This window comes from Podarcis filfolensis (genome assembly GCF_964270895.1).
Source record: "Podarcis filfolensis genome assembly, chromosome: 2".
NCBI classification, from domain to species: Eukaryota; Metazoa; Chordata; class Lepidosauria; order Squamata; family Lacertidae; genus Podarcis; species Podarcis filfolensis.
Genome location: NC_139605.1, coordinates 18,423,767 through 18,436,034, shown reverse-complemented (window position 1 = coordinate 18,436,034; position 12,268 = coordinate 18,423,767). Strand labels below are relative to the sequence as shown.

Here is a 12,268-nt window from a genome sequence, read left to right as displayed (position 1 = left end):
ACACCTGATTTTACTGTTATTTCTAATGTATATGTTTTGTTTAAGTATACCACTTAAGAGGTTTTGATGATCAAAGGGTATATAAAACCTATTAAATAAATATAAATATATAAAAGCAGTTATGGCTGCCTTTTTATCTTCCCATTTGACCTTGCAAACAAACAATTTAAAAAAAAAAAAGCCATACAAGTTCAAAATTTAAATAAGTTTATGTACTACGTTAAGGTGAAGATTCTAGTTACTGCACTAATTCTTGGTAATTCAAGTTGTTGGCACCGTTAATTACTTACTGCCTTCTAAGTCACACTGCAGCTTCTGAACAAGCCTCCCCTACAGGCACAACTTGGAGGATGCTCAGAGACTCTTCAGAACATAGGTAGGCAAACTAAGGCCCGGGGGCTGGATATGGCCCAATCGCCTTCTAAATCCGGCCCGCGGATGGTCCTGGAATCAGCGTGTTTTTACAGGAGTAGAATGTGCCCTTTTATTTAAAATGCATCTCTGGGTTATTTGTGGGGACTGCCTGGTGTTTTTACATGAGTAGAATGTGTGCTTTTATTTAAAATGCACCTCTGGGTTATTTGTGGGGCATAGGAATTCGTTCATTTCCCCCCAAAAAATATAGTCCGGCTCCCCACAAGGTTTGAGGGACAGTGGACCAGCCCCCAGCTGAAAAAGTTTGCTGACCCCTGCTTTAGAACATGCAGAAAGAAAGAAAGTACAGTGGTGCCTCGGGTTACGAACTTAATTCATTCCGGAAGTCTGTTCTTAACCTGAAGCGTTCTTAACCCGAGACGCACATTCCCTACATAGGCCTCCTGCAGCCCCGGAAGCAGATTGCATTCGAATCCTGGGGCAAAGTTTGCAACCCGGGACACCTACTTCCAAGTTTGTGGAGTTCGTAACCCAAAGCATTTGTAAGCAGGACTGTTTGTAACCCGAGGTACCACTTTACTGCTTCTGGGCTCTGCAACATGGCCTGTTTTAGTTGGGGATCTTCTGAAGGAGATACTTACTCAGTGCCACCAGACTGTCACAGGTCTCCTGGTGAGCTTCCCTGTAAACGGGCTTCTGATTCGGATCTGCAACTAGCCACGCATCCTCCATGATCTGATGCCAAGCCAGGTCCTAGCAAGCTACAGGCTCCTAAAAACAAGACAATCGTTCCATCCATGAAACACACGTGTAGCCCCTGCTAAGCTAGTATTCTCCTGCTTGCTCGAGCCTAATAACCAGAGCAGAGTAGCAATATCACATCAGTCTAGTGTTTAATGGCAGTTTTCAAATTAGTTTCTCTCTTTTTTTAACACACACACACACAATATTGAGCTACTGCCTTGTAATTTGGTCTCAAGAGAGTCAAAGAGAGAATGCTATAATTATTTGTGGGAGTAAATTATATCTGGTGCTCAAACACTGGACCAGACTTTGGGCTCTAAATTTTCCTAAAATAAATACCACTGTTAACCTACACATAGTTATTGTGGAATACCTCACTTTACCTAAAAGTGCGTCAGGTATTGAGTACAATTTACTGCTCTTTAGCCATCCTGATTCTATGGCAGAAAAGTTAAACACCTTAAGGCAGTGATGGGTTATCTAAGGCCTTCTAGATGTTGTTAGACTCCCATCATCCCCAGTCCAGTGGTAAAGGAATGATGGGAGTTGGAGTCCGACAACATCTGCAGGGAACCAAATTCCCTATCCTTGACTTTGCGAGTAGGCATCTATGACACCCCTTGCACTGGTCCAGCTGCCAGGATGTCAGGAGCCAATTCACGCACATGGGCACTCATCACTTGCTAACTGTGGATAGCCATCCAGTGACGACTTGTGTGAATAAATTATCACACACAGAACTTCCAAGGCACCTTGCATGACCTCAAACACAGTCAGTTTGCACAGACAGCAGGAGATCTTTATATTCATGATAGCCAAGTGATGGAGAAATAAGGGAATGCACAGGTCAGTGTTAACCAGCCCTTAAATCCTCCTACATTTCGGAAACCAGTTGCTGTTTCCTGACTTTTTAAAGAGGGACTGTCATCATCAACCATAAGCAAACAAGGGCCATGGTCATAGCTGTCAACTTACAGATTTGAAAATAAGGGACCAGCAGCCTCGAAAATAAGGGATCAGCAGCCAAAATAAGGGATCAACAATTACTTTGATAAAATACATATTTTGTTGCGTGCAAATGGCTTTAGATACCTATTAGGTCCATAAATTACCATATAGCACATATTCAACACAAAAAAGCAACAATTTGTTATTGACAAAGGACAGCTGGACATAGAAAGGGCCCCATTACCTTCAGTAGCTTATTTAAGGGACATCATCAATAAGGGACAGCAGCGGGACATGGCGCTGGGATAAGGGACTGTCCCACCAAATAAGGGACGCTTGACAGCTATGGCCATGGTTACAGCATACATTTAAAGCACCACAATGCCACTTTAAACAGATTCCCCCAAGGGATCCTGGGAACCGTAGTTTGTTAAGGGTGCGGAGCGTTATTTGGAGAGCCCTTTCCCCCCACTCAGAGCTACAATTCCCAGACTGCTTTAACAATCAATCCCTCTTCCTAGAGAGCTCTGGGAAATGGCACCCACCCACCCCTATTGTGACCTTCCAAGTATCTGACAACTTCTGTAGTTGCAGTTCCAAACTGGAAACCCAACCCATGAGTTGCTGTTGGATCCATCAGCCCCAGCCAGCATGTCCAATGGTTAGGGATGGTGGAGAGTGCAGCCACAGATCCCCAATCCATATGTGGCTGCGCTGCACGGAGCTTTCTACGCCGACAGCAGCAAGAGTTGGGACCATGGAAGGAGGGGAGATGTGCGATATCTGGTGTTACTATACACAGCCAATTGCAATTAGACTTTGCTATGCATATCAACTCCCTGGAAAAGACCCTGATGTTGGGCAAGATTGAGGGCACAAGGAGAAGGCGACGACAGAGGACGAGATGGTTGGACAGTGTTCTCGAAGCTACCAGCATGAGTTTGACCAAACTGCGGGAGGCAGTGGAAGACAGAAGTGCCTGGCGTGCTCTGGTCCATGGGGTCACGAAGAGTCGGACACAACTAAACAACTAAACAACAACATGCATATAAACCCTGCAAATCCCCCAATTTAGGATGAGATGGGCATCAACTCAGGGATTTCCCTCAAGCCAAACCTCAAACCTCCCATTTCAAGGGCTCCTCTATCCACTGCACAATGATGGATCTGGCTTAACAACATCTCCTTCCCGTCTCAGTAAGATCCGTGAAGCACATCCCTCTTATTCCCATTTCACAGAAAGGGAGAAACTGAGGCTGACTTTCAAGCCAAGCGATTGCAATAAACACTGGCATATCATTTCCAAATACTGTAATATTGTTTTATTTCTTCCGATTTTTTTTAATAAAAAGCGGGGATCTGAGGACGAATAGGAATTTTCAGGAGGAGACTTTACAACCCAAGGAGTGCGTGCGGCACAGCAGCAAAGCTGGAAGCTGCACAAAGGAGCTCTCTAGCAAGGCAAAGAGGATCGGCCCTGAGGGCAATTTTGTTTTGTCTGCGCTCATCTTTCGAAAACACCTGGGAAACTTTTAGACGAAACAGAATCGCCCACCACCTTCCGCCCCCGGGGCTGATTGGTCCATTGTTCCGTTCGGCGACCAGGTAACCGAATCCATCCCTTGCGCGAGCGTAAAAGGATCAGGTGTCAATTGTTGTTTTTTTTTAAAGGAGCGGTTCTGGATCCAGCTACCCCACCCCACCTCCTTCCACTTCTTCCACCGCTGATCCACTGCCCCCTCTCACCCCATGCGTCGACCCCAGGGGAGATAAGGGGTGTCTTTTCGCACGGGGGTCGCCACCAAAAAATGCATTTACCTGATAAGTCCGGTTCAGGAGCGAGGGGGTGGGGGTAGAAAAAGGAGACGATCTGCAGATCCCGAGCCGGGGGTGCTGAATATAAATCTGCTCTGGGGTGCCGATCCGAACAATTCAAACAATGAGAAAGTCCCTGCGTGGCTCGCGATCTTTATTAGAGGCCCTTTCGTGGCGGCGCGAGGACCCCACCAGCCTTTTGTGACAGGGAGGGGGGACTCCCCCCCCCCCCAAAAAAAACAGCTGGCGATCTGCAACGGAGGCAGCTCGGTTACTGCGTGCAGCTTAGGAGCCGCTTGCAAGGACGGAGGCAGCCCCTTCCCACCACGATTTCTGGTCCTCTCCACCTCCTCCTCCTGTCTCTCTTTTCTTTATGATTCTCCAATCCGCCGCCCCCCCTTCCAGCCGCCTCCCCCTCCTCCCCGGAGCCTTCCTGCCTCCCCCTCCCCTCCTCTCCAGCATCAGATCCCAAGCACCCCCAGCCTTGCTCCAGCCCCTTCCTGTGTCCATGCAATAGCAAGCCGGTCGGCAACCGATCGCGATTTCATTGTGGGGTTTGTGCGCCTTGGAAGATCCTGGGGTGAAATCTACCAGAGTGAGACCCACCCTGCTCCACTCCTCGCCAAGAATAAGAAGAATATTGCAAAGGCTCTCACTCCTGAACCCTTAAAGGAGGAAGAGAAGGCACAGAGGGAACCCAGGCGAAGTGCAGTCAGGATGGGTAGGGAAGGGAGTGACTCCGGATCGGGCTCCGCTTTCGGGCCCCTAGGGTCGACGGCGCGCCCGGTGTCGGGCGCCTCGGATTAGAAGCGGACCCGGCTGCGGCAGAGGCAGACACCACCCGGTTCAGTGGGTAAGGCTAGCAGACTATATATATATGTTCACATCATTCTATGCTCAGCGGTCGGGCAGCTGCCTGGCGTGCAGAAGGGCGCGGGGTTCAATCCCTGGCACCTCTGCGCAGGGCTGGGAATCATGTCCCCCGCCTGAAAAGCTCTGGAGAGCCGCTGCCAGTCAGTGTCGGGGATACTGTGCTAGGTAGCACAAGGCAGTTTTCCATGAGCTTGTGCGCCTGTGATCCTATACACACAGAGACCTGATGCTGGATTAAAGAAGGGATCGGAAACACCTGGAGGAGAGCCACAGGCTCCCCAACTCTGATTTCTTTGGATGCTACCCTTCTATTAGATCGAAATTAAAAGGATGACAGTCGCTGATCTCCAGTTCCTTAAAGAGGTGTGCACCTGGAAGAAGGAAGCGCAAAGGCAATTTGAAGGCAATTTGAAGGGAGTTTGGTTGCGACACCCTGACATGGTTGTTAACGGCCTGGTTTGGGTGGAAGGATAATGGGCACCAGAGAGTGTTGTTTTTGCAAGAGTTAACGTCACCTGCAAAAAAGGGTGGGTGACTGCGCCTTCTTCTTGTCCTCCAGGTGAAATGCTGCAGGGGTTATTCTGCATCCCAGCAACAACATGCAGGAGAACTATGAGAATGTGATCTCTCTGGGTAAGGCATCACCAAAACAATTCAAAGCATTCAATATTGGCATGTCCACATTTATAGCGTGCACAGTATCTCGCCTGTTGAACAAAGGGTGTCCAACATGGTACCCTGCAGATGTTATTAGACTACATCTGTATTGCACGGGGTTGGACTAGAGATGATCCTTGCGATACCTTCCAACTCTGTGGTTCTGATTCTGTTCTTCCAACTTCCCGAATCCCCAGCCATAACTCCCCAAAGGCCAAGGATGGTGGGGATTTGTGGTCCAGCAACCTAGCAGTTCAAAAGCACGTCAAAGTGCAAGTAGATAAATAGGTACCACTCCGGTGGGAAGGTAAATGGCGTTTTCGTGCGCTGCTCTGGTTCACCAGAAGCGGCTTAGTCATGCTGGCCACATGACCCGGAAGCTGTACGCCGGCTCCCTCGGCCAATAAAGCAAGATGAGCGTCGCAACCCCAGAGCCGGCCATGACTGGACCTAATGGTCAGGGGTCCCTTTACCTTTACCTTTAACCTCTGGAGTGCACCATGTTGGCTACTCCTGCTGGGAACTGATTTGTAATCTGTCTCATCGTACCTAACATTTCCATTGTTTGGGACATCGTTTCAAAAAGCGTTCTACGAATTGGAAACAACTTACTTATCAAATAAACAGAGTCCACTTTGCTTTTCCTCCCCTGTTTTTCCTCCAGTTCTGCCATTGCACAGATTCTGAAAACGTCTCCATCCAGGCCAAACCATTCATTTCATCTATGGCTCAACAGTAAGATGCCATTTAGAAGCCGTTAAGGGCCTTTTTTTGTTGTTGCAGTTAGTAGATTTCATACCAGTGCAAAGCATTTTCAGACCTCTTCCCAGAACTGTACCTCTTGTAAAATGGACAGGGGTCTTCTAACGATCCTCAGCGCCCTTAACAAAAACTACAGCTCCCAGAATTCTTTGGGGGACGAAGCCACGTCTGCTTAAAACAGTGTCATGGTTCTTCAAATGTCCAGGGTGAATGTGGCCCAGTGGGTGGAAGTGGCAGGCTCTTGAATCCTAAAGGTGGTGGAATGTCTCGGTTGGGAATTACTGGGTAACCAAAGCCCTGCATCTAATTTCCTTTCCAATTGCATCTTCCCCCTCTTTTTCCGGCATGACCGCACAGCGGAGGAAATTGCAATCAGCTGGCCCCGGATCACCGCGTTTGCCGAGTCTCACAGAAGAAGAGGGTTGGCACCTGGTAAGTCAAGTGTCCGGAGAAGAAAATGGAGGCTGCGGAGCAGGTTGGTGTTGGGACTCCAACACCCATCAACCCAGCCACTGTGGCCAGTGATCAGGGATGATGGGAGTTGTAGTCCATCAACACCTGGAGGGAACCAAATTCCCCTTCCCTGATGCAGAGCTTGCATCCGTGTTCCTCTTGGCCACAGAAACAGGATACAGCAGAATTTCTGAACGGGTATCCTGAGCATGCCTGGGCATGATAAGGTGACCATGGCTTCCTGAGCGACTTGTGCTTCCAGTGTAATGTGCGGTATGGAACTGCGCATCTCACACATCTTGACCGCCACAGCTTGTTGTGTATATTTGTAGGGTGGTATCTCACTGTGGGGACGCGGGTGGCTCTGTGGATTAAACCACAGAGCCTAGGACTTGCCGATCAGAAGGTCGGCGGTTAGAATCTCCACGACAGGGTGAACACCCGTTGTTCGGTCCCTGCTCCTGCCAACCTAGCAGTTTGAAAGCACGTCAAAGTATAAGTAGATAAATAGGTACCGCTCCAGCAGAAAGGTAAATGGCGTTTCCGTGCGCTGCTGGTTTGCCAGAAGCGGCTTAGTCATGCTGGCCACATGACCCGGAAGCTGTACGCCGGCTCCCTCGGCCAATAAAGCAAGATGAGCACCACAATCCCAGAGTCGGTCATGACTGGACCTAATGGTCAGGGGTCCCTTTACCCTTTTTATCTCACTGTGAGGGAGGTGAAGTTTCTCCTTCACACACTAGAGAAGATCTTCTTCACTAAAAGTAGGGATGCAGGGAGCTTGTGTTCCTTCAGATCCTGCTGGACTCCAACAGCCCCTGACCATTGGTCATGCTGACCAGATCTATGGGGAGTCTTAACAAAATCTGGAGGACCACTGGCTTGGTGAAGGGTATCACTGATCAGGATAGACCAATGGTATCTGTTCTACTTTTTTGTGCTTCTCATGGCATGATGCTTATTTGTAGAGCTGTGGTAGTTTTCAAACTACATCAAGAAACTAAGAAGAGCCTTCTAGATCAGACCAATGGCCCATCTAGCCCAACACACTGTTCTCGCAGTAGCCAGCCAGCCAGATGTCTGTGGGAAGTGTAGCATGCAGGACCTGATTACAAGAGGACCCAGGAGTTTTTCAGTGAGAGGGTCAGGCAGGACCGGCCCTATCATTAGGCAGAGTGAGACACCCAAGTAGCAGGTTCCGGGGGACAGGGAGTCACACCCAAGTATTGGAGGATAGGGCTAGGTGTGCCCTATGCGTGAGTTGTCTGTTGCCTCAGGTGTGGGCAAATTTGTCTTGTTCCTATAGGTGGAAATGGGAGGGGCCGATTAAAAATACATTAAAATGTCACACATTAAAAACTTCCCTGAACAGGGCTGCCTTCAGTGGTCAGATAGTTGTTTATCACTTTGACATCTGATGGGAGGGCGTTCCACAGGGCGGGCGCCACTACCTAGAAGTCCCTCTGCCTGGTTCCCTGTAGCTTTGCTTCTTGCAGTGAGAGAACCACCAGAAGGCCCTTGGCGCTGGACCTCAGCATCCGGCAGAACGATGGGGGTGGAGACGCTCCTTCAGGTATACTGAGCTGAGGCCGTTAATGCAGATGATAGGCTCAGTACGCCTGTTCAGGGTGGGGGCATATGAGCGGTCTGTGAGCCCTAGATACCTTCCGAATTGCTCCACAGCCAAATCAGGGTCTGCTGAAAAGGGAGACAGGAAGCAAGGAAGAGCAACAGAAGTCTTAAGGGGAAAGGATTCCAAGCAAAAAAACCTTCCCTTCAAAGGCCATCTGGCAGCAAGGGCCCCAACTACCTGTGAAGGAGTTGGGTTGAGCAACAACATGTACTTAAGGCCCCCCCCCAAAAAAATTGAGGTTCCCCCCCTCCCCAGGAATTGCACAGGGAGAAGCAAGGTGGAGGGGTGGAGGGGAAGGAAATCGGATACAGATTTTATGGTTGCTAGGCAATTACTCTTTCTTTGCAGTTCCTCTTTAATTGCTTCCAGATATCCACCAACTTGCTCTGGGAGCACACAGAGGAGATGATCTGCTGGGCTCGGGTCTGTTGTGGAGCCTCCATTGATGTCAGTGGCAAGCTCACAACAGAGCAAACAATCCACTCAGCAAGGCAGACCAGGATTGCCCTGTGTGCTTCTGTCAGCGGGCTGGAAAGAGACTGGGGCTGGTCTGGCAACCAAAGAAAACTGTGGGCCCAGAGGACTGCAACATGTGGGAGTTGCAGCCAAAGAAAGAAACACCACCCCAACAGCTTGCTGTGTGGGATGGCTTAGGGCATTTTACAGATGGGAATATTGAGCCTGAAGGAGAGGGACTTGGCCAAAGACTTGAGCCGAGGTTTGAACCCAGGTTCCTGCCTACCCCTTGCTCTCTCCAGCCATCCCTCTGGGTTTTTCAAAAGAGCAAAAAATGGGGAATGGATAGCTGAGCACAGCATAGCAGAGGAACACTTAAGTATGGTTTTATAGATTAACAATACAGCATTTATAATCACATAATGTGACTTTTGCTGCAATGGTCAGGTTTAGCTTATTTTTTTTAGTTGCTGCTTTGCTCATAGTGTGTTCTGACTTCAATTGTTTTAATTGTTTTGTATGATTTATGCTGTAATTGTGAGGATGCTGTATTCTGTTGCTGTTATTGATTTTTTTGTCAGCTGCTTTGGGACTCACCTGAATGAAAAGCAGCACAGAAATACAAATCAATCAATTAATCAATGATGGCCGTATGAGAAACATTGGGGAACCTCCGGCTTAAGAGCCAAATGTGTGGGGGGGAGCCAACATCTCTGCCTGGCCCTCTGGGCTCTCCCCAGACCACACTCATCTCTTCGCTCTCTCCTTGAGAAGTTTTGCCTTGTGTTGAACTCTGCCTCTTGCTTGCCTGAATGGGGTGTGTGTGTGTGTGTGTGCGTGTGTGTATAGAACTAGCCTACTAAATAAAGGGAAACTTAACATTACTTGCTCCTCCCATTTTTGACTCTGGCCCCACCCAGCACTGGCAAGTGGCCCCTGAAGGTTGCCCATGAATGGCTGGAACAAGGTCCTCCACCCCTTCTCCATGGAACTGAATGCCATCTGCTGGTGGGGTAACAGCAGGGGAGGCCTACTCCCTTGCTTGGGGGCTTCCTGGAGGCATCTCCTTGCCCAGTGTGGGGTGGTGGGCCAGATGGAGATTTGGTCTCCCTCTCTTCTGTGCAGGAGGCGGTTGGGGGAGGAGGAGGGCAGGGGTCTGCCGGGGGGAGCGATGAATTGTGGCTCACCCATGACGGCCTCTTCAATTCCCTTCTCCCAAGTTTCCTTTCCCAGACCTCAGCAGTTACTGGATTCTCTCGTTGTTCCAGCAGATGATGGGATGGTGAGTGAGAATGAGAACGGGAATGAAGAGGAGGAGGAGGAGGCACCGCAGGACAGAGAAGGAGAGGGCGGAGGAGATGTTGCCATTGAGAAGGTGGAGGCCCAAAAGGATCTCCTGCCGGAGAACACAAAGGAGCCTCTTGAGCCTGAGCTGAAAGCCAGCGAGGAAGGCCCAGACCAGGTGGCCTTGGATGAGCGGCCAAGGAAGCCCCTGGGGAAGAGACAGGCCAAGTCGACCGTCCACCGCGCTTTCAAGAAGTTCTCCTCACGTAACCACCACCACCACGGCCTGCTGGGCCACACCAGTCGGTGCCACAGCTGCGGCAAGGGCTTCGGCTTCAGCAAGCGCTCCCGGCTGCACAGCGCTGCCGGCCTGGAGAAGCCCTACAAGTGTGGCGAATGCGGCAAGGGTTTCCGGCTGCACTCCACCCTGGCGACCCACCAGCGCCGCCACACCAGCACCAAGCCCTACCGCTGCGCCGAGTGCGGCAAGAGCTTCAGCGTCGGCTCAGCCTTCATCCAGCATCAGCGCACCCACGCCGGCAAGCGGAGCGGGCCCGGCCCAGCCCGGCCCTGTGAGTGCAATGTGTGCGGCAAGAGCTTCGGGCTCCCGGCCCACCTCATCAAACACCAGAAGCAGCACCTGGAAGAGAAGCCCTACAAGTGCCAGGAGTGCGGCAAGGGCTTCAACTGGAACTCTCACCTGGAGCGGCACCGCCGCATCCACACCGGAGAGAAGCCGTACGTCTGCGAGGACTGCGGGCGCGCTTTCGCCTGGAGCTCCCACCTGGAGCGCCACCGGCGGACGCATTTTGGTGGGCTCCAGAAGACCTCCTCGTGCAGTTGTTGCTTGGCCGCGGCCACGGCGCCTGCCAGCAAAGCCGGCGCCAAGCCCTACCGATGTGATGACTGCGGCAAAGGCTTCAACAAGAACGCGGCCCTGTCCAAGCACCGCCGCGCTCACCATGCCGCAGAGAAGCCCTACGTTTGCCAGGACTGCGGCAAGAGCTTTGGTCTGAATGGCGCCCTGCTGCAGCACCGGCGGACACGGCACCCAGACGACTCGGCCAAACCATACGCCTGCAGCGACTGCGGCAAGAGCTTTGCCTGGAGCTCCCACCTGGACCGGCACCGGCGCATCCACGCCGGCGACAAGCCCTACCGCTGCGAAGACTGTGGCAAGGGCTTCTCCCAGAGCTCCCACTTGGAGCGGCACCAGCGGGTGCACAGGAGCGCCGAACGCCCACCATGCCGCTGTGCCGAGTGCGGGTTCGCAGGGGCGCGGCGGCAGCGCCGGCGAGGGGCCCTGCTGGCCTGCAAGTGCAGCGACTGCGGCAAGAGCTTCCTGTGGCGGCGCCCGGCCTGCAGCGAGTGCGGGAGGGGCGGTGGGGAGGGCGTGCGGCACCAAGGGACGCAGACGGGTGAGAAGCCCTACTCCTGCCTGGACTGCGGCAAGTGCTTCGCCCAGAACTCGGCTCTAGCCAAGCACCGGCGCATGCACACCGGGGAGAAGCCGTATAAGTGCGCCGAATGTGGCAAGAGCTTCGGCGTCCGCTCCAACCTGCTGAAGCACCAGCGCACGCACCTGGGCGAGAAGCCCTACAAGTGCGCCGACTGCGGTAAGGGCTTCATTCAGAAGTCCGACCTCACCAAGCACCGGCGCATGCACACCGGCGAGAAGCCGTACCGCTGCGACGCCTGCGGCAAGTGCTTCAGCGTCAGCTCCAATCTCATCAAGCACCAGCGCATCCACTTGGGCGAGAAGCCCTACGCCTGTGGCGAGTGCGGAAAGGCCTTCATCCAGCGCTCCGAGCTCACCATCCACCAACGCACCCACACCGGGGAGAAGCCCTACAAGTGTGGCGTCTGCGGCAAGTGCTTCAGCCGCAGCTCCCACCTCAACCGGCACCAGCGCACCCACAGCAACAGGAAGGCCTCAGCTGGCAGTGCCGGGACGGCCCACACCACCCTGCTGGCCGCCAGCACTGCCAAACCTGCCGCTCCCCTGCCCGCCTCGGCCTTCTCAGCCTCCTTCGCTTCACCTGGGCCCCTGCCCGCCCTGCCTGCCTTCCCTGCTTCTCCATCGTCCCTCCCGATCCCTTCTTTGGACCTGCCCTGGGCCCTGTCCTTTCCCTCCCGAAGCTTCCCGCACCCCTCCTTCCCTTCTCCTGCCCCTTCAGGGGCCCAGGCCTCATCTCTGATCAACTAGCTTCTCCTCCTTCCAGCCCCAGAGCCAGCATGACCAGTGGTCAGGGGATGATGGGAGTTGTA

The 12,268-nt window shown here is 52.3% G+C and overlaps 2 protein-coding genes and 1 long non-coding RNA gene across 7 annotated transcripts in view; 2 read left to right on the top strand and 1 right to left on the bottom strand.

The window, feature by feature from the left end:
• The window catches only part of LOC310756768 (uncharacterized protein), a 47,527-nt gene extending 43,259 nt beyond the window's left edge, over positions 1 to 4,268 (bottom strand). For both annotated transcript variants that reach the window (XM_083601479.1, XM_083601478.1), the window contains exons 1-2: positions 3,886 to 4,268; positions 1,017 to 1,146 (exon numbers count right to left, since the gene is read on the bottom strand). In XM_083601479.1, coding sequence (XP_083457605.1) covers positions 1,017 to 1,107 — 91 coding nt within the window. In that variant the 5' untranslated portion in view covers positions 1,108 to 1,146; positions 3,886 to 4,268. The remainder of the gene's footprint in view (positions 1 to 1,016; positions 1,147 to 3,885) is intronic.
• The window catches only part of LOC310757424, a 116,629-nt gene that overhangs the window by 63,255 nt on the left and 41,106 nt on the right, over positions 1 to 12,268 (top strand). The gene's annotated exons all lie outside the window — the stretch shown is intronic.
• On the top strand, positions 3,496 to 12,267 carry LOC310756549 (uncharacterized protein). Of its 4 annotated transcripts, none has more exons than XM_083600809.1 (4): positions 3,496 to 3,672; positions 5,315 to 5,388; positions 6,532 to 6,606; positions 9,937 to 12,267. In XM_083600809.1, exons 2-4 carry the CDS (start codon positions 5,355 to 5,357, stop codon positions 12,204 to 12,206), a joined length of 2,379 nt encoding a protein of 792 aa, XP_083456935.1. In that variant the 5' UTR covers positions 3,496 to 3,672; positions 5,315 to 5,354; the 3' UTR covers positions 12,207 to 12,267. The 4 variants fall into 4 exon arrangements, with proteins under 4 accessions (XP_083456935.1, XP_083456937.1, XP_083456936.1 ...); XM_083600811.1 differs by lacking the exon at positions 3,496 to 3,672 and adding an exon at positions 4,372 to 4,735 and having other exon boundaries at positions 9,988 to 12,267; XM_083600810.1 differs by lacking the exon at positions 3,496 to 3,672 and adding an exon at positions 4,372 to 4,735 and having other exon boundaries at positions 9,985 to 12,267.

Coding starts and splice junctions, on each gene's coding strand:
- LOC310756549 (XM_083600809.1), top strand. CDS start 5,355: ATGCAGGAGAACTATGAGAATGTGATCTCTCTGG. Junction 5,389..6,531: donor TGAGAATGTGATCTCTCTGG/GTAAGGCATCAC, acceptor ATGACCGCACAG/CGGAGGAAATTGCAATCAGC. Junction 6,607..9,936: donor AAGAAGAGGGTTGGCACCTG/GTAAGTCAAGTG, acceptor CCTTCTCCCAAG/TTTCCTTTCCCAGACCTCAG.